At 37.4% G+C, this 19,413-nt stretch overlaps 1 protein-coding gene across 1 annotated transcript; it reads left to right on the top strand.

Moving 5' to 3' along the window:
- The first annotated feature begins 422 nt into the window (after nt 1-422).
- Nucleotides 423-18,836, top strand: LOC127650703 (UBAP1-MVB12-associated (UMA)-domain containing protein 1-like). The gene is made up of 4 exons (XM_052136300.1): nt 423-680; nt 800-891; nt 8,371-8,453; nt 16,723-18,836. Exons 2-4 carry the CDS (start codon nt 810-812, stop codon nt 16,999-17,001), a joined length of 444 nt encoding a protein of 147 aa, XP_051992260.1. The 5' UTR covers nt 423-680; nt 800-809; the 3' UTR covers nt 17,002-18,836.
- Nucleotides 18,837-19,413: the final 577 nt, after the last annotated feature.

The following is a 19,413-nucleotide window of genomic DNA, read 5'->3' on the forward strand; positions in this document are numbered from 1 at the left end:
TTCCGGTGTGTCATAGAAAACGTTAGAAACAAATTCCTTCTTAATATTAGTTCCTAGAATCCGTCACTATTCTTTAAAATCCAAATTTGATAACGACGCCATATAATTACATCCATATTGTTTCAATCTTTTTTTTAGCAATAAAAAACTAATTATTTACACGATTAATTAAGCAACATTTTATTAGTTTTCTAACCATAATACATTCACATGTGCTTGTTTGACGCAGCAGTTAAAAGGGCATATTGTAAAACAACATGCAAAAGTTATAGTTGGTGACTACCTATATGGGTTTAGGATAGTAAATGGTATTATTATTGATCACAACGCATTTATAAGAAATGCATTTTCAAAAGAGAAACACAAATCTTCTGCTTTTGTTTCTACACGAACAGGATGCGTGAAGGACTTGTAAACAAAACTTCAGTCGGTCAGCTCGATTTTTAACACGGTCTCACAGAAATATTGTTTACAGATGATTTAAAGGAAGAGATGACCTATTTTTAACTCTTGAAGCATCTCATCTTTTTGTTTATATTATTCAATGAGAAATATAATATAGGAATATATCTTGTGTATGTTACAAAAGTAACGCATGCTATCGTGTCCCTTGAGCTGTCAAAGAAAAGAAAAACAACAGCTGTATAGCAGCTCAGTTTTATTGGACTTCGTTTTTGAAGGCTAGTGACGTCATATTCTTTTCTGAATCCACAAAGTAAAATTAAATTGGTTACACCTAATTTAATGTGTAGATCTGCTGCGCATGTTTACTTTTGGTACTGACTCTCACTTTCAACAGACCCACTAAAATGTTGAGTTTTTTCGGATTCAAGAAGGATGCAGCCAAAAAATCTTCATCCGAGAAAGAAACGGATGGATTCGTCATTATTGGTGAGTCATATGAGAAACCTAGAACTTGTTTTATTTTCATTCTATAGATTGTCTTGTTTGACAAGGATAGCTACAGTGTGGCTTAAATATTAATTAGATTTTTAAAATGTATACATCTATGCTATATAGAATAGTCCAGTGTTTTCCAACCACACTAGTGTGCCGTGAAATGATTGTCAGATGTGCCGTGATAATAAATAAATGTATGAAGAAAAAATATACTCACCTTTCGGATAAATTCGCTCATTTGTCGCCACCTTTGACATTTCCAGAAGGGTTCACTGAAATAATCAGTTAATAAAATGTAACTAATTCTGCACAGTTGTAAACTTGAATAAACTTGAATCATTAAAATAGCTGGAATTGGTGCTTTTAGCTTATTCTTTAAAAAAAATATCCCCAGTAAAAAAATGTTGTGGACCAGTGATTGTCTTAAATGTTTCGCCCCTCATGAGTTTGCATCCCTGTGATCTGTTGTGGTATTGCAAGAACAAATCTACAAATTAGAAAAGAAGCACATTGTTTGTTTTTTCATTTCCCATTTTGTGCTCTTGCCACATGCGACCTCACACAGCGTGTGACAAATATGTTTTCATGTGACTTGTTTTTGTTTTTTTTACATAGTAGAATTTCAGGCATTACAATTAAACGTGCTACTAAGACGGACCGAAAACATGGACAAGTTCTTGAAAAGAAAAAATATTGACGATGGTTAGCCTATGTGGGATAGTGGTGTGCCATAGAATTTTTTAATCATAAAAAGTGTGCCATGGCAGAAAAAAGGTTGGGAAACACTGGAATGGTTAACTGTGTTTGGTTAGTACTGCTTTACTACCAGAAGAGGGCAGCATCATAATACAGTCTTCAACATTCAGTGTGACATGCCTTTATGGAGTCTTTCTAGCAAGTCAGTCCACTGTCATTCATGTTTGGAACGCTCTCTGGAAGCTATTTCCTGTCACGCCAGTGCAGCTTCAATCTACTTGAATGGGGGAACAAAGAAATCTCAAAAACAGTTGGTCAAGATGACAACCAAAGAACATATTTCAAATCAGCAATAAAATCTGACAATACTGGGATCATAAGTTGTGATTCTTTACCTTACATTACGCAAAAAAACGCAATTTTCCAAGCTTGTATAGCTAATGTGCATGCACGTTATCGAGTTGATTGACAGGTGATGTCCGTATCTTAAAGGTGATTGGTTCTTTTACCTGTAAGGCAGGACTTTCTTTCTACATCCGTTGACCGTTGGGTGCTAGAGCTGCTTGATTGAGCGTTCCAATTTCTCCCATTCATTTAAATAGGTGGCCCGTCTCTGCTAAATAATCTCTGCTGTATGTTCAATGGGAAAAGCTAGAGCTATTCTAGACTTATTGACTTTATATAAACACTTTTTTTTTCAGAGAAGTGATCAGGGCATATTGCTTGTGTACTATCTGTGATTGGGGTTCTCTGTAGATGTTTTGTATGTCATTTCAGTGTGTGAAAGTATAGAGTAAAGTAAACCCACCTCATCACAATGCACACTTATTTTGAGTAGAAAGACAGTCAGTTCTTATGCAAGGATTGGATACCGCTGATGGCCATGGTTCAGTGTTTGTCAGATGCTTCAGATTCATAACCATGACAGTTGATACAAAGAAATAGACAATGCCATCTTTTCCATCATTTTGACTGCTAGTGGCAGTAATAAGGTGTATATTATATGTTTCCTGCTTGCCAGGTAGCTCCATGTTGTCGTTTATTTGCACATTTGAAAGAAACAGAAACCATATTAACCATAATATAACTTTAATAGAGGTAGAGTAGATGATTTTGGTATAAAAGGGGCCCTGCGCTTCAAAAAATGCAAGATTTGTTGACTGAAGACTTGAGACTTGTTTGAATAGCACATACCATGTGTCCATGTAGTTTAAGAAAAATGGGAACCAAGGAATGGAAAATTACTGCAGAATATTTGCGGATAGATGGATGCTTGGCAAGCTATCCTCTAATGGTTCTCCTGCTTTAGGCTAGGCATGCTGTGAAAATGTTTTTGGAAATGGACAGAGAAAAGAAAAGGGGGACACACAGATAACCATAAGACTCCATAAGATAGGGGTCATGATTGCAGGTTTTTTATTATTATTATTTGAAGAAGTTGACGTTTCTTCTAAGCCCCCTATTTTAGATGGTCAGTAATGTTAGGAATGGGTTTGATGCCAAAAAGGTATTTTCCATTGTGTGGTTTTGTGAAAACAGGAGGTAATTTAAGAGTCTCATGGTCCCTGTTTACACCTGGTAGGAAGATGTGTCTCAGGCGATCTGATCACATGTGGTCAGGTGAGACACATTGCTGTTTACACCTGGTCGCTGAAATACATCTCGTGGCCACTTGTGTTTGGATTTTGTGGGGAGGGTCTCGGATTTCATGTATCAACAAAGTAAGAAAAGACTAAATAGTTGTGCTATTTCTCCCAGATGCGACACACTCAAGATGATCCGTGAAATTCTTGTATATGTATCTGCTTTTAAAAAATTTCCAATCGGATGGTTATTTCCATTTTAAAGCCGCTTGTAACCGGCAAAGTTTAAACTTTTGTTTTAGTGCAGCGGTTAATTGGCAGGTGAGGGGTGTCACTTCATTGCTGACCAGGATGCATTCAGGAAGGATTCACTTTTACACCTCAAATGCGATGTGGTCAAATGCGTTTTGACTACCTCTGTATATCTAATCACAAAATGTTTTAGAGCCCGTTTACACCTGTATTTAACACTGACAACTAACGTATCTTAATTCCAGGTGTAAATTGGGTCTTACAGTCTTGTTTTGGTGCTGGGAAACCCTTATGATGTCATTATCTCTCTTGACTTCTTCACAATGTCTTTTTCCCACTTCTGCCCTCTTTGAATTTTCTTCAGATTGATTATTTTTGCTTGGTATGGCCACCACTACCGTGTTATGTGATGCACTGTACTCTATCCATTAACCCCAATTTTTACCTCAACCTGGCTGGTTAAAATAGGCTTTAGCTCTTTCATTCACTCTTCTTCAAGGGTTTAAGCAGCATGCTTGAGAGCTGGAACACAAACAGTACGTGATGTAACATTGTGTAATTAAAATGGTCCAGAGTGCAGCTTGCTTCGTGTACTTCAAGTACTTCACATGCTGCCATTATGGGCAGAATTCAGCTCAAGACCTAAGCCTGACCCTTGCACTACATTGACGCTGCTCTGGGTTTAGAGGAAATAGAAGATATGGGTAACAGGTGAGGTTATTCTGGTAATGGAGCACATTTAAAAGAATAAAGACCAATTTTGTATTTTAAATGCTAGAATTTAGCTCCACAACATCAACCACTTGTGCTATAGTTTTTGTGTATCGGTTAGGCTATCCTTATCACTGTTGGAGAATTTTACATCCTCTACCTAACAAGTAGATAGAGGATCAACTCTTGCACACCAGAGCGAGACCATGGTGTCTACGTTTGTGCGGTTCAGCTTGGGTGACAGGCCTGCGGTGATTGAGACAGCACATAAGGTAGAGAATATAGGTTTACTTTACATTGCATTATTTATCTGCGTCACAGACCCGCTTCTCTTGGAGAAAGAACGTTGCTTGGTTTTGACTTTGTTGCCTAAATTAAATTGGCCATTTACGATTGTGAATTGCAAAGCATACAGCGTCCCCTTGGAGAAATGTTGCATTAATCAATTGTTCACCCTAAAATGAGAGTTAATTCATTATTTACTAAAAATCACTCCAAACCTGTATGCTGGTATATATTTCTTTAGACCACTATAGGAGAATTTTGAAGAATCTTCACAGAGCACTTGTTCCTACAACAATAGTTCACAGTGACCACAACCATAAGGGGACGTTCACATCAAATGCATTCTTGCACTGAAAAAAGGTAGACGCAGCATCACGAATAGCCTGAGCCTGATGTTCTGGTGCTCAGAGCTCTGACATGTCAGCCAGAAGGCAACAGTTCAAAGAGGTAGTGGGCTGGGTGAGTGGGGTCCAGAGTTATTTTTCCAGCCTTTTTCCTCACGCTGGAAGTGTACAGTTCTTGAAGGGAGGGCAGGGGGCAACCAATAATCCTCTCAGCTGTCCAAACTGTCCTTTGTAGTCTTCTAGTATCCAATTTCATAGCTGCACCAAACCAGACAGTTACTGAAGTGCAGAGGACTGTACTACAGTTCAGTACAGAACTGTATCAGCAGCGCCTGTGGCAGGTTGAACTTCCTTAACTGGTGAATGAAGTACAACCTCTATATGTCTCTCTATAAGTCCTCAATCATCTCCCCTGTTTTGAGTGTGTTCAGCTACAGGTTGTTTTGACTACACCAGTGAGCCAGTCGTTCAAACTCACTTCTGTATACAGACTCAATATTGGATGAGGCCGATGACAGTAGTGTCATCTGCAGACTTCAGGAGCTTGACAGAAGGTTCCTTGGCAGTGCAGTCATTTGTATACAGGAAGAAGAGTAGTGGGGAGAGCACACATCCCTGGGGAGCACCTGTGCTGATTGTATATGTGCTGGAAGTGAATTTCCCCTGTCTCACTAGCTGCTGTCTGTCAGAAAGCTGGTGATCCACTGACAGATAGACGTGAGAACAGAGAGTTGGTGTAGTTTAGTCTGGAGGATAACTGGGATGATGGTGTTGAAAGCCGAACTGAATTCCACAAAAAGGATCCATGCATATGTCCCTGGTCTGTCCAGATGTTGCAGGATATGATGCAATCCCATGTTGACTGCATCATCCACAGACCTGTTTGCTCGATATGCAAATTGAAGGGGATCTAGAAAGGGTCCATTAATGTCCTTAAGGTGGGCCAACACCAGTCTCTCAAATTATTTCATGACTACAGACGTCAGAGTGTCGGGTTTGTAGTCATTAAGTTCTGTGATTTTGGAGATGTGTTATAACAATTGAAGTTCTTTGTAACTTGACACGACAGCTAAAAATGCTGCACTCTTGCACAAGATGCTGGGAAAAAAAACAGTGAGATGCAGCGCAACTGTCAAAGGCTTCCGTTTAGCACATGTTTACATAAAACAATTAAAAAACAGCATGGAAGGACGCAAATTTGTGTTTGGTGTGAATGGCCTCTTATGCTCCAAAAAGGACAAAAAAAAAACACCTAAAAACACCATTAAACCAGACCATTTGTCTCATGTGCTATATTCTGAAGCCATATGATAGTTTTGTGTGGAAAACAGAACAAAATTGTGTCTGTTGATTTGAGAGACGGTACTTCAGAATTATTCTTGTGTTTCACAGAAACAATAGCTGCAAACGGATTTGGAATAACATGAGAATGAGTCAATATCAATAATAATCCATTTAATTTTTGGGTGTATTTATCTGTGTAAAGTTATACAATATATCCAATAATAACTTTGTTGCCATGACAAAGTAACACCGGTAAACCCTCTAATCAATTTTATTACTGTATTATCACTGAGCCTGTTACTGGTGGAGCATGGCACTTGCAATGCCAGGGTCATGGGTTCAATTCCCAAGAACACACAAACTGATAAAAGAGAATACCTTGAGAGTCACTGTAGATAGAAGCGTCTGACAAATGCGTAAATGTAATGTAAATCACAATAACCCATGTTGATTTTAAGACACATCAGACTCTGTCACACTAAAATGTGTCTTGTGGTTATACTTCTGAAAAATATGGTGATTTAAGGCACCATGAGTGATAAAGACCTTTGACAATATGACAAGTTTGAGCAGAGTTCAACTTAATGCAAATATGTCGCTGCAGTGGAAGTGTAGACTGTGAAGAACAAGTGATCCATCTCTTAAAGGGATAGTGAAAATTCTCTCATAATTTACTCACCTTCCTGCCATCCCAGATGTGTATGACTTTCTTTCTTCTGCAAAACACAAACAGACATTTTTAGAAGGATATTTCTGCTCTTTTGGTCATACAATGCCAGTGAATGGTGACCAGAATTTAGAAGGTCCAAAAATTACATAAAAGAGGCATACAAGTAATTAATACGACTGCAGTTGTTAAATCCATGTCTTCTGAAGCAATATGATAGTTATGGGCGAGAAAAGATCAATATTTAAATCCTTTTTTACAATAAATCGTGACCAGCCATGACCAGTAGGTGGCTGAATGTGAAAGTCACTTCAACACCAAAATGTGGAAGTGAAAGTGTAGATTTACAGTTCAAAATGTACTTAAAGATTGATCTGTTTCTCACCTACACCTATCATATCATTTCAGAAGATTTGGATTTAAACTCTGGAGTCTTATGGACTACGTTTATACTGCCTTTTGGGCCTTCAAATTTCTGGTCACCAATCACTTGTATTGTATAGATCAACAGAGCTGAAATATATCTACATATAGATATATAAAATACTTAATTGTGTTTTGCAGAAGAAAGAAAGTCATAAACATCTGGGATGGCATGATAGTGAGTATATAATGAAATAATTAAAATTATTTTGGGTGAAATATTAAAAAATGAAAATGACAGCCTCGGTCACCATTCACTTTCATGATACGGAAAACAGATGCAGTGGAAGTGAATGGAAACATTCTGTCTAACATCTCCTTTTGTATTCCATGGAAGTAAGAAAGTGATATTGGTTTGGGTCAACACAAGGGTCAGTAAATGATGACAGAATTTTCATTTTTGGGTGAACTAACCTTTTAATACATTTGGATGCTGCCAAAGGGGAATGACCATTGGTAACCAACATCACAATGACCGGCCGACCTCCAGCGGTTTAACCACTTTCAGTGTGGACGCCCCTTTAGACACAAGTCACACAAACACCTTTGAGCTTTTTCCCAGAACATAAACAATGGGAACCATCCCAGAGGGAGTTCATTGTGGAGAGGTGTTGTGAAGTGAACATAAGCATTCATCTCTGTAGTTATAACAGGGAGGAGATTTGGTGTGTGTGAAGGTCCCAGAGGTGAGCAGATGATCGGGAGCTCTGTGGAAACCAAGATATTCATCTGTGTGATGCCGAGGAGCAACAGGGAGAGGCTGGGTTTACATTTCAAGAAGGAATTACACCATCTGTGACTTCAGACAGAAGAGGGATATGTTTCAGAGCTATAGAGGAACAAAAACATTCTCAAACTACATTTTTATTAATCTGCTAGATGACTGCTGGAGTATGTCTATATTTGGAGCATGGCGTCATTTAGCAGAATTAAGATTGTGTTAATTTCTAGTTATGATTTCAAGGTGTTGCAGTTTTCTGTCAAGTAACCATGTAAATAGTGGATGTAAGTACCTAGGAGAATTCATGCTTTGTAATATTTTAATGTAGGCATACCACTTGTTTAACATGGGATATCTATGCTATTGTTCTCGTAGTGAAGGAAAATCAGTAACTCTCATTGTGAAGGCTTTGGGAGGACCACGCACTCCTTATGTGGTGAACAAAAGATGCTTTTTTTCTGATTGATTTTAAAACATTAATTCTTCAAACTTTTTGCTTTTCAGGTGAAACTGTGGAGGAGCAGCGACAAAAACAGTCCTTGGACGTTGTGCAGCTGACAACAAATGTAGTTGTACAGCCATCTAAAGTGAGTTTATGGTCGTAAAGTCTCCCTACAAAAGCTTTAACTTAAATGTGTGATAGAGTGATACATCGTTGCTTGTCACAACTAGCCACTTCATATGCTTCCAGTTCTCTGATTTACTTCTGTAGTAGCCCCACTTTTTTCTTTGCAAATACTCTTAAAATTCATGGAATGCTGCTGATGTTTCTTTGGGGTCTTTTAGCACTGTGGACTTCTGTAAAGTGTAGTCTCGATTCAAACATTTTTCACACTCTCACAATTTTTTTATTTACATTTCTTTCAACCAACAATGTCCAACAGTACATATACTTGCACCACTGGATATCTATGTCATTCTTTTTTCTTTTTCTGAATGTCATGAAAATTCCCACAAAAGGGTTGTTTCCAGCACATCTCGAATTTTGTATTGTGCCTAATACAATTCGGTGGTTCTGGAAATTACATTTCTAATGTTTTTTAATCAAAATTGCTGACTCCTTTGCTTTGCTAAAGATTATTTCATTGTGAACACTATGTTTGCACTAAAAAAAAATCAAAATAAATAAACCTTGATTTAATCAAGTGATTGTTCACCCAAAAATGATAATGTATCTAATTTACTCACCCTTATGCCATCCCAGATGTGTATGACTTTCTTTCATCTGCTGAACACAAATGAAGATTTTTAGAAGAATTTCTCAGCTCTTTTGGTCCATACAATACAAGTGAATGGGTGCCAACATTTTGAAGCTCCAGAAATCACACAAATGCAGCATAAAAGTAATCCATTAGACTCCAGTGGTTAAATCAATTATCTTCTCAAGCGTCATGATAGGGGTGGGTGGGAAACAGATCACTTTGTCATTCTTCTTCTTTTGTTTTTGATGACTCACATTGTCATGCATACCATAAAAGTATTTTTAGCAAGTCAGTTCACTGTAGGCCATGTTTGGAACGCTCTCAGTAGGCTATTTCCACTCATGCAGTGCAGCTTCAAACTACTTGAATGTGGTAACACTGAAATTTCAACTGCTAGCCAAGCTTATGTTTAAACGACATATTTCAAATCAGCAGTAAAATCTGACAACACCTGCTGACAACACCTGATTCTTTACCTCATGTTATGCTAAAAAGTGCAGTTTTCCCAGCTTGTATAACACATGCGTGTTCTCGAGTTGATTGACAGGTGATGTCTGTATCTAAAAGGTGATTGGCTCTTTTACCTGTAAGGTGGGACTTCCTTTCTACATCCATTGACCGTTGGGTGCTAGACCTCCTTGGTAGGGCGTTCCAATTTGTAATAGAAGTGGCCCATCTCTCATAAATAAATAGTCTCTGGTACCACCCCCTACTGGGCAGGGAGAAGATTTTCATGTAAAAAGGACTTAAATATTGATCTGTTTCTCACCTAAACGTATCATATCACTTCTGAAAATATGGATTAAACTTCTCACTTCTGAGAATATGGATCATCCTTGACCTAACCATTATCTCCACTCTTCTCCACAATGGTAAACTCCAAAGTATTCAACATGACAGAAACTCCTCCAAATCCCAACATAACAGAATATTACTATTAAGTCTGCTACTTGTCTCGTTTTGTGTAAAAATGCATTAAAATATTGCTTAATTTAAAAATGTACTCTCCCAATTTAGTCCCATGCATGCATGCTGGGAAATGTAAATCCCCTGCTCTGTTTCAGTAATACAATGATGCAACAAATATTATTCACATAGTACCAACACATCCATCCATCCATCCATCCATCCAGTCAACCGCTTATCCTGTGTACAGGGTCGCGGGGGAGTACCAACACAATATGATTAAATTAACATAGATGATTGTACGCAATGAAATTAAGTTGAGACCAAATGCTAAAGAATTGTGTTGCATTAACGTATTTGGATTAAGTTTATCTATTAAATGTAATCTGTTAAAATCATGTGAAGTGAACACCATCCATTAGAAATCTGAATCCATTTGAACATTTCATAGCAATGTATTCATATAACTTTTTGATGATTGTGTTGAATTTCACTTGGACTTTACGTAATATAATTTGGTGCTTTACTCAGGACAAGTTTTTGCTAAATTACATAAATTGTGTGACTTGTTTGGGAGACGTGTTCTGTTACATTGTTACCATTTTTGCCTGGTGGATGACAAAATGGCCAAAAAAAATCCCATGAACTTACACTGGAGGAGGAACCCATCTTATATATAAGGACCAGAAAGTAATAAAATACTTGGTGGTGGGCTTTTCTAACTTAGAACAGTATGCAACCACCAAGCAACATCCTACTAACCATAACACCACTTTATACCACATGCACAAAACACCACTCAGAACATCTTAGCAACCACTTAGCTACACCCTGGCAACCACCCACAGCCTTTTAGCTTAGTGTTGGCAAATTTTGCGGGGGGCAAGCAGCACATTTTCTCTCAGAAAATGTAAAAAATTAATTATGTAATGCATTATATGAGCTTTTCCTTCAGCAGGTCTCCACAGCATGCTGTTTTCATTCTTATGCTGAACAGCCAGTAAGAAATGAAATCTTCGTATTGCTTGTAGGTCATCCATATCGCAAGGCCAGTATGATTTCCATATGCTGTGTGCTGGATGCACAACAGCACTGAAGAGAGAGAAAGAGCCCCTTGAGCTGCTGCTGGCGTAGCAGCTGAGGTGCTAGGTGGCAGGACTGAACCGGGCCAACATGTGCTACTGCCATTCAGCAATCTGTTCCACAGCACTGCCTGGAGCCATATGGCTAATGAAAGAGGCTCAGTCTAACATTTTCTCTTTAAATATTTGGTGCTTTCTCAAAATCCCAAAGCATGGAGTCAGTTATTGATGGTGGTTACTTGTGTACAATATAGTGTGAGACAGATCAAAACGTACAAAAATTAGCAGTAGCTGAAATAATTGCAAATGCTTGTCACATTAGTGTCATTTTGCAGGCACATCTATCACTAGAACTGTACCTTGCTTTAGTGTGCCAGGGGGAACCATCTAAAAAACTAACATCATATGCCAAACATGTACAAACTGGAAAGACCAGCTGTGGTTGCGAGCTGCATTACATTGATATAGGGGTGGGCGATATACCGGTATACACGATAAACCGGTAGAAATTTGTCAACCAGAATACATTTTGGATTATCATCAGTATAATGGTTACAAAACACCGCCACCATGTGGCTTGAAATGTGCACCTCATTCTATTCACATAACACGGGGAAATGGAGACGCTTGTTTAGCGGCTTTACGTGAGACTGAGGGAACTGAAGATACAGGGTTTTTCAGATACTGAAAATTTTTCGGTGGCCCGAAACTTAGCTTGAAGCAAATTCAATGCCACTATTCTCACATTCTGAATATACTTTTCATCACACTCACACAGCTGTGTGTCACGTGATTTTCGTGCGCTCCATATCTTAAGCATGAAAGTGCGTGCAAGTCCAGCAGGCTTCAAGATAGAGCTCCACAGACACTTAAGCTGCTCAACCCGGTTTCTCTCTATGACGGCGCAAACTTCAAAACTTGCGAGATTTGAGTTTTAGACCGATAAGCCCTATGGAGGAAGTCAGACATCTTAAATGGCGAGAGAGCCTGACATTCTAACCAACAATGACGAGGAAAACAGCTAAAACAATGTGTCATGCGGCAACAATTATGTGTCATCTGTCATGCGGATTTTATAAACTACAAATCATCACCCTGAATAAAATTCAGTTCAAATGATGTTAGATATTATAAAACAAACCAGCTTTGCTTTTAGATATTCAGAAATTGTCTACACAGATTACTTAAACCATTAAGAGCCTAATGAAGTGATTTATAATAATAATACTAGTCCACAAAAGTTTTTTTTCTCCCCAATTTGGAATGCCCATTTCCCAATGCGCTCTATATCCTCGAAATGGCGTTGTGACTCGCCTCAATCCGGAGGGTGGAGGACGAAACTTAGTTGCCTCCACATCTGAGACCGTCAATCCACGCACCTTATCACTTGGCTTGTTGAGCACATTACTGCGGAGACATGTGGATGCTTCATGCTATTCTCCACGGCATCCACGCACAACTCACCACGCGACCCACCGAGAGCGAGAAGCACATTATTGCGACCATGTGGAGGTTACCCCAACGTGACTCTACCCACTCTAGCAACCGGGCAAATTGGTTGCTTAGGAAGCCTGACTGGAGTCACTCGGCACACCCTGGATTTGAACTTACAGCTCCAGGTGTGGTAGTCATCTTTACTTGCTGAGCTACCCAAGCCCCTCTAGTCAACAACATTAGACTGAAATGTGAAATTTAGATTACAATATGGTTATTTAATGTATAAACCAATTTTTATAGTTTTTTTTTATTTTGTATTATTTAACTATAGCGTGATTGTCAGTGTTTAAACAAAGACTTTGTATGAACTGTAAGATTAATGATTAATACCTCTGAAGTCCATCATAATAGACTGAAGTGATGTTTGGCTGGCACCGGATGCTATTAGTCATCATCACTCAGCAACATATAGCAGTGGAGTCCAACACGAAGCATGAATGGAACTGGATCCAGATGGTTCTGGTGACCACAGGATAAGACTCTCGAGGTTGAGTCAGGGAAACAAGTAAAATAATATTAGCGTAGATGCCATTCATTTTATTGCAGAGTTATAGATCACGATATAATATAAAAATATTGTGAAAAATATTATTTTTCTGGTTTCTGGTTCGGCAGACCCAACTAAAGCAGCCTAATTAGGAGCAGACTAATACTTATCCACAAATGAACTCTAAAAGGCTACAATGCAACATCCTAATGTATTAGTTTTCTTTACACACCATGACTGTGATAGCGCTGCTAGTGGCAACAATAAAAGGAGGAGGGAATTATTCTGTTCTAAATAGCGATGGTGATTATTGATTAATACATATTTGATCTTTTATGAGTAGTTCAAGAGATCAGATATGAAGCAGAGTTATGCCTTCTTCAGTTCAGTTAGTTGTTTTTGTTATTTGCGTTACCCCCTATATACTGTACCAGTCTCGTGTTACAGCACTGAGATTAATAGATTATTCTTTCCTGTCTAACATGTGCCTGGCACTTATTGAAGACAAACAGGAAAGTTAAGCGTAAAACCACCTCCACCACTATGAAAACTTGATTCTGTTTAACTGCAGCACAAAACCCAGCTGATTCTCCGAGAGTGTATGAACGAGGTACAAATCTTACATGAGGGAAATCAGTAATGCTCATTATAAGTGGTGTTTGCTAAGGTAAGCATCACTATTACTGCTGCACATATTTAGGGTTAGGGTAGGTCATTTTAAAGGTTGAACAAAACTTTAACCCTAAAGGCTGAAACTCTACTTAAGTTCTGAATGTGAACTCAGACGCTTCTAGCTACGCAAACTCTATTTCGTGCATTGCCTTCTAAATATATGTCATTTCACAAGTTCACTTTGCATTCTCAACATTGCCACAAGGGGCAACATTAGTGTGAACTGTCTAAACATTAAAATCACCATTGTCATGGCTAAGCAACAGATTGAAAAGAGTTTTGTTGAGCATGTAAGTTAAAACCAGTATATTTATAGCAAATTACATGAATAATAATGCATTCAGTTTAAGGTTACAGACTTCTGAAGGTAACTCTATCACCCCCCAGTACTGCGGTGTATCATCGCCACAGTAATGCAAGAATGGATGTTAAGCATGTTCAACCAGATTGTGTCAGCCAAGCGCTTGCATCTGCGCAAGTGTACTTAATTACTTAAGCATTAAGTTCTTACGTACTTAAGCTTATGTAATGTTGCTCATATTAAAGAAATGTTCTGGGTTCAATAAAAGTTAAGTTCATTCAACAGCATTTGTGACATAATGTTACCACAAAAAACTGCTATATTAATATAAATTCTTCTGTTAAAACTTGTCTATTATTTGAGGTGTAAAGTTGTTTAAATCATTTTAGGTGTTTAGGGTTCATGCCGTTACATTGTTATGGCAATGAAGTTGTAAAATTGTACAACCCATTTGAATTGAACTTATTGAGTATTTTCTACTATAAAGCTCTATGCAGGAAGTCGAACCTCTCAGTTAGACAGTTAGACAACCCCAACATTCTAAACAGCCCTGAAGATTAAGACACTAAAACACTGTGCCATGCACCAACATATGTTTGCCGCTTTTTAAACTGCACTTTACCACTCTTACGCCATGTTCACACCGCTGGCGGCATTGGGCACCAAAGCAATGACAGCAGAGCAACTTCCGTTGATACAAGCTGCATGACCGTTGGCGACAGAGATCGCCATGGCAAGCGACAAGACAAAGTTGATTTTTTTTTTTACTTTATGCAAATGACGAGCGACATTCATGAGCGATAACCAATGAGAATGATAGTGGAGCTCACGTCAATCGTCTCCAGGTAATGAGGGCTAGTGTGCAAGATTGAAGTCGAGTGCAGACAAGATGGAGAAGTTAAACGTTTATGTGAGCGATTTAACTGTTCTATTATTTGTTTGTAACCACATAAACCTCATAAAAATAATGCTTGGAAAACAGTGTCGGCATTTAGAGTGAGTTTGATTCATACATTGATAGATCATTCATCTTGTTCATGATATGATGCATTGAGCACTGCTGCAGGTTACTCTCTCGTGCAAAATGTTCATTTTTAGAAGCAATAGAACTGATTCCTTGTCAGATTAGAATGATATCTTAGTTTTACCAGCAGTATAATTTGTAATCAGAATTTCCAAAGCTGCTACGGCCAGATGTGCAGTCCGCCAATAACATTAAAGCAACATCAGTAGGAATGCCCACCAGCAACACAGATCACAGAGTCTAGCGAAATATTAATAATGGAAATTTTATTGAATAAGTTCTGATTAAAGGTGCTGTAAACGATTTACCCATTCTGGAACTTCCACCAGACTAGCCATTGAATTAGCCACACCCCTCTTTCCAAAACCCACACTCCAAAAACACGTGCACACACAGTCACACTTGGAGACTGTTGTATTAAGAGCTGATGGATGGGGCAGGGTCCACCGTGAGTTTTTCGCTGTCTGACCCTGAGCGTTTCACGTGAGCAGGACACAATACTGGCACTTATACAAGCATATATAAGTTGTCATGTGAACGTGCACAATGAATTGACAAGCAGAAAAAATGGATCTGACTGCGGCACATGGACATCTTTTTCCCTGCAGTTTAGGGCTGTTACAGAGACAGGTGTGATATTTCATGGCACCTATTTCAATGATATATGACAGGTAATAGGAGTGTTGACAAACGTGTGAACCTTAGTAAAACTTGCTCTTAGCATTTGAATGAATAGGTTTTAAGCAAAAACACTTTGAGAGAACTCCTAGTGGTAAGAAAAATATCTTTGTGAAAATAGTATCTGCTGGAGTAAGGAACAAACTTTTTACAAAACTTCCCAACACAGTCCCAACTCAGTAAAGTGGGTGTATTCATGGATACAGGCAGAATGTAATAAATTAAGTGAGTTTAGTTTATTTTCCCTCAGCACCTTGAAGAAAAAACACTGTCCATTTCAAAAGGTTCCAGATGCTTAGATGATCAAAAATAACCCATATATTTAATGTAAACATTATATACATTATATTGTAACTTTTATATTTTAAATCTTTTTTAATACACAATGCACTGTATAGCATTATAGCATATATATATATATATATATATATATATATATATATATATATATATATATATATATATATATATATATATATCTGGAGTGGTGGTGGTGTAGTGGGCTAAAGCACTGAACTGGTAAGCGGAAGTTTGTTGGTTCGATCCCCACAGCTACCACCATTGTGTCCATGAGCAAGGCACTTAACTCCAGGTTGCTCCGGGGATTGTTCCTGTAATAAGTGTCTGCCAAATGCATAAATGTAAAATATATATATATATATATATATATATATATATATATATATATATATATATATATATACATACTGTATGTAGTATCGTTGCAGTAAATCCAACTGACAACAATACTAAAGACACTTTATCTGTAGCATATCCTATCACCTGACCTTCATGATAGTAATAAGGAAAAGCTGAAATTGTTCAGGATTAAAGATATTTTAAAGTGCTAAACACTTACTCACAATGGCATTTTGGAAAATGGTACACTAGTTGAGTCACACATGCTGTGAGGCACTCGCTTCAGTTTAATTACAGTGCTGCTCCTCAACAAATCCGGTTTGAGTTCTCAATTTTCAGTGTGGATTCTCTTCTTTCTTTTTGTTCAGCCATCCATCGCTGGGATCAGAGGAATTACAGAGAGGGCTCAGCCTTCTTCCCAGGCCACATCGTCTATGACATCCACAGAAACACACAACACAGACGTTACCCTTGCACTCCCTGAACTTCTAGGAGACATACCCTTCACCCTAGCACCACACATCCTCGCCATGCAGGCGGGCCTACCCCTTGTTCCAGATATCATCTTGCCTCACAACATCAATGACAAGCTAGACAACTTTTGTTATGACTTCACCTTGGAAAACTCAGTGCTTTGTGAGCCGTGACTCTCTATCTTTAACATGCGATGAACTATGGTTGACATGATACTCCTTGTCCGTTTGCCTTTTCTTAAGAACATTTCTTAGTTTCAGTCAGCTGGCCTAAAAATTAGTTACTAACCATAATGTGGTGGGCTCGCTCTGACACATCGTCCAATCAGAAAAAAGATAGTGAAGTTAGCGTCAAGATGGTTTACAGTCTCTCAGGATGTTACAACATTTGCTTGTGTGAAATGAGTGTTACTGCCTCATTTTTAAATGACTAGTTTACATAAAAATGAAAATTCTGTCATTTACTCACTGTTGCTGTACCAATGCCGTAACACTTTTTTCGATATAACATAAAAGGTGGATATTTAAAGAAAGTCCTGGCCACTATTTTTCATAGTGGCTTTCAAGCTCCAAAATGACAAAAAAAAAAAAGCATCAATGAAGAATCATAAGTGGTCCATATGACTTCTGAATTAATAACATTTTTGTGTGAGGAAAATACTAAAATCTAAGTTGTTCGTTCTGCAAAAAAGAAAGTTAAGTTTGGAACGAAATGAAGGTAAGTAGATAGTGAATCTTATATATTTTTTAATTGTCAGGTAGACGAGTGTTTGGAAGATTTATTCTGGCTTTAATTTTTTTTAAATGTAGCTTTTGACTGTTGGGTGCAGAACCATAAGAAGATATGCTGAAATGAAATGAGTTTTGATTATTGTTTTGAAGCTACTGAATTCTTTATCAGTTTAATTCGACTGTTTGACGTTTCAGAAATCACATTCTGTGTTGGCATTTCCTCAATTTTTACAAAGCTAATTCAAGACTCTATAGACTTTACTTGCCGATGAGTCACTAAAATCGTTCATGATGCACAGAAAAAAATTTTTTCAGTAATATAACTGTAACAGGTAATGGAGTTCTGAGAAATGTTTAATCAATCATAATGGCCTTTTGGCTTGTCCACTGTTTGATGTATGCAATAAGAAACCTTAGTAATTCACTTATGTTAGGATTGCACTTACATTGCAGTTTGGGACTTAGGAATAATCATTATAAAAAGGCTAACATTATAGCTCAAATTTTTAAATGTGTATTTGAAATCATTGATTTGTTTTCCTTTTTTTGTACATATCCTATCATATTTTTTTGTGTGTGTGTGCACGTTGAATACATCAGCTGATGTTTGATTTAATGCATGACATTTTGAGGTTCTGCCATCAACATAACACCCTATTTTGGAGGGCAGACATGTATTATAGCATTTACTATTCTGTTGAAATAGGACACTGTTTATCTTTCTTTCATCTGAATATTGGTTATTGAATGGGTTTATCATGTGTGCTGCTATTTACACATTGCACTCAGGAGTCAGAAGTCTCTTCACTTCCTCTGTACCTTATTCTTGTTGTTGGAACTTAGTAATAGTTTAGTTTATTTAATTGATATCCCGCATCCATTTTTACATTTGATTATTTATCTTTGTATTGGTTTGTCTCAATTGACGTCAGCATCATCCTTGTAATTTATTTCTGATCTAACCTTTTTAAAACACTGAAACAACTGTACTGTTCAAATAAAATGGGGCTGTGTTTGCATTGTAGATTGTTTGCCCTTTAAAAAAATCTGTTAAATAATTGAATGGCACTTCAGGTAATTGTTATGTGGTCACCTCTTCAATGGACTGTCCTTTCCTATCTGTTCATGACTGAGACAGTCCCACAGACACAAATCCCAAATTATGTTTATGCTACATGTCTGAAATGAAGGACAAAATTTAATGAAATATTGGTTAATAAAAATTTTGTTTGATTAAAATGGTTTGTTTCTATTTGTTTTTAAGTCGTCAAATGTATTTGCATAGCGCTCTCTATAGCATATCTCTATGTAAGCTAATAAAATACTTTTATTTATTATTAACAAATTATGTTCATACAAATGTATAAATACATTGCAAAATGTTACATTACAATGATTATTTTACAAAAGTATTATATTATTTTTTCACAAAAATAATCACAAATTAAACACACACACACATACAGGTGAATCTCGAAAAATTAGAATATCGTGCAAAAGTTAATTAATTTCAGTAATTCAACTTAAAAGGTGAAACTAATATATTATATAGACTCATTACAAGCAAAGTAAGATATTTCAAGCCTTTATTTGATATAATTTTGATGATTATGGCTTACAGCTTATGAAAACCCCAAATTCAGAATCTCAGAAAATTAGAATATTACATGAAATCAATAAAAAAAGGATTTTAAATACAGAAATGTCGGCCCTCTGAAAAGTATAATCATGCATATGTACTCAGTACTTGGTTTGGGCCCCTTTTGCATTAATTACTGCCTCAATGCGGTGTGGCATGGATGCTATCAGCCTGTGGCACTGCTGAGGTGTTATGGAAGACCAAGATGCTTCAAT

The sequence above is a fragment of the Xyrauchen texanus genome, chromosome 10 (assembly GCF_025860055.1).
Source record: "Xyrauchen texanus isolate HMW12.3.18 chromosome 10, RBS_HiC_50CHRs, whole genome shotgun sequence".
NCBI lineage: Eukaryota > Metazoa > Chordata > Actinopteri > Cypriniformes > Catostomidae > Xyrauchen > Xyrauchen texanus.

What these genes read in the sequence shown, in the direction of transcription:
- LOC127650703 (XM_052136300.1), top strand. Translation starts at nt 810, where the DNA reads ATGTTGAGTTTTTTCGGATTCAAGAAGGATGCAGCCAAAAAATCTTCA. An exon ending in GGATGGATTCGTCATTATTG is followed by an intron (nt 892 to 8,370) that starts GTGAGTCATATG and finishes TTTGCTTTTCAG; the next exon opens with GTGAAACTGTGGAGGAGCAG. An exon ending in TAGTTGTACAGCCATCTAAA is followed by an intron (nt 8,454 to 16,722) that starts GTGAGTTTATGG and finishes CTTTTTGTTCAG; the next exon opens with CCATCCATCGCTGGGATCAG.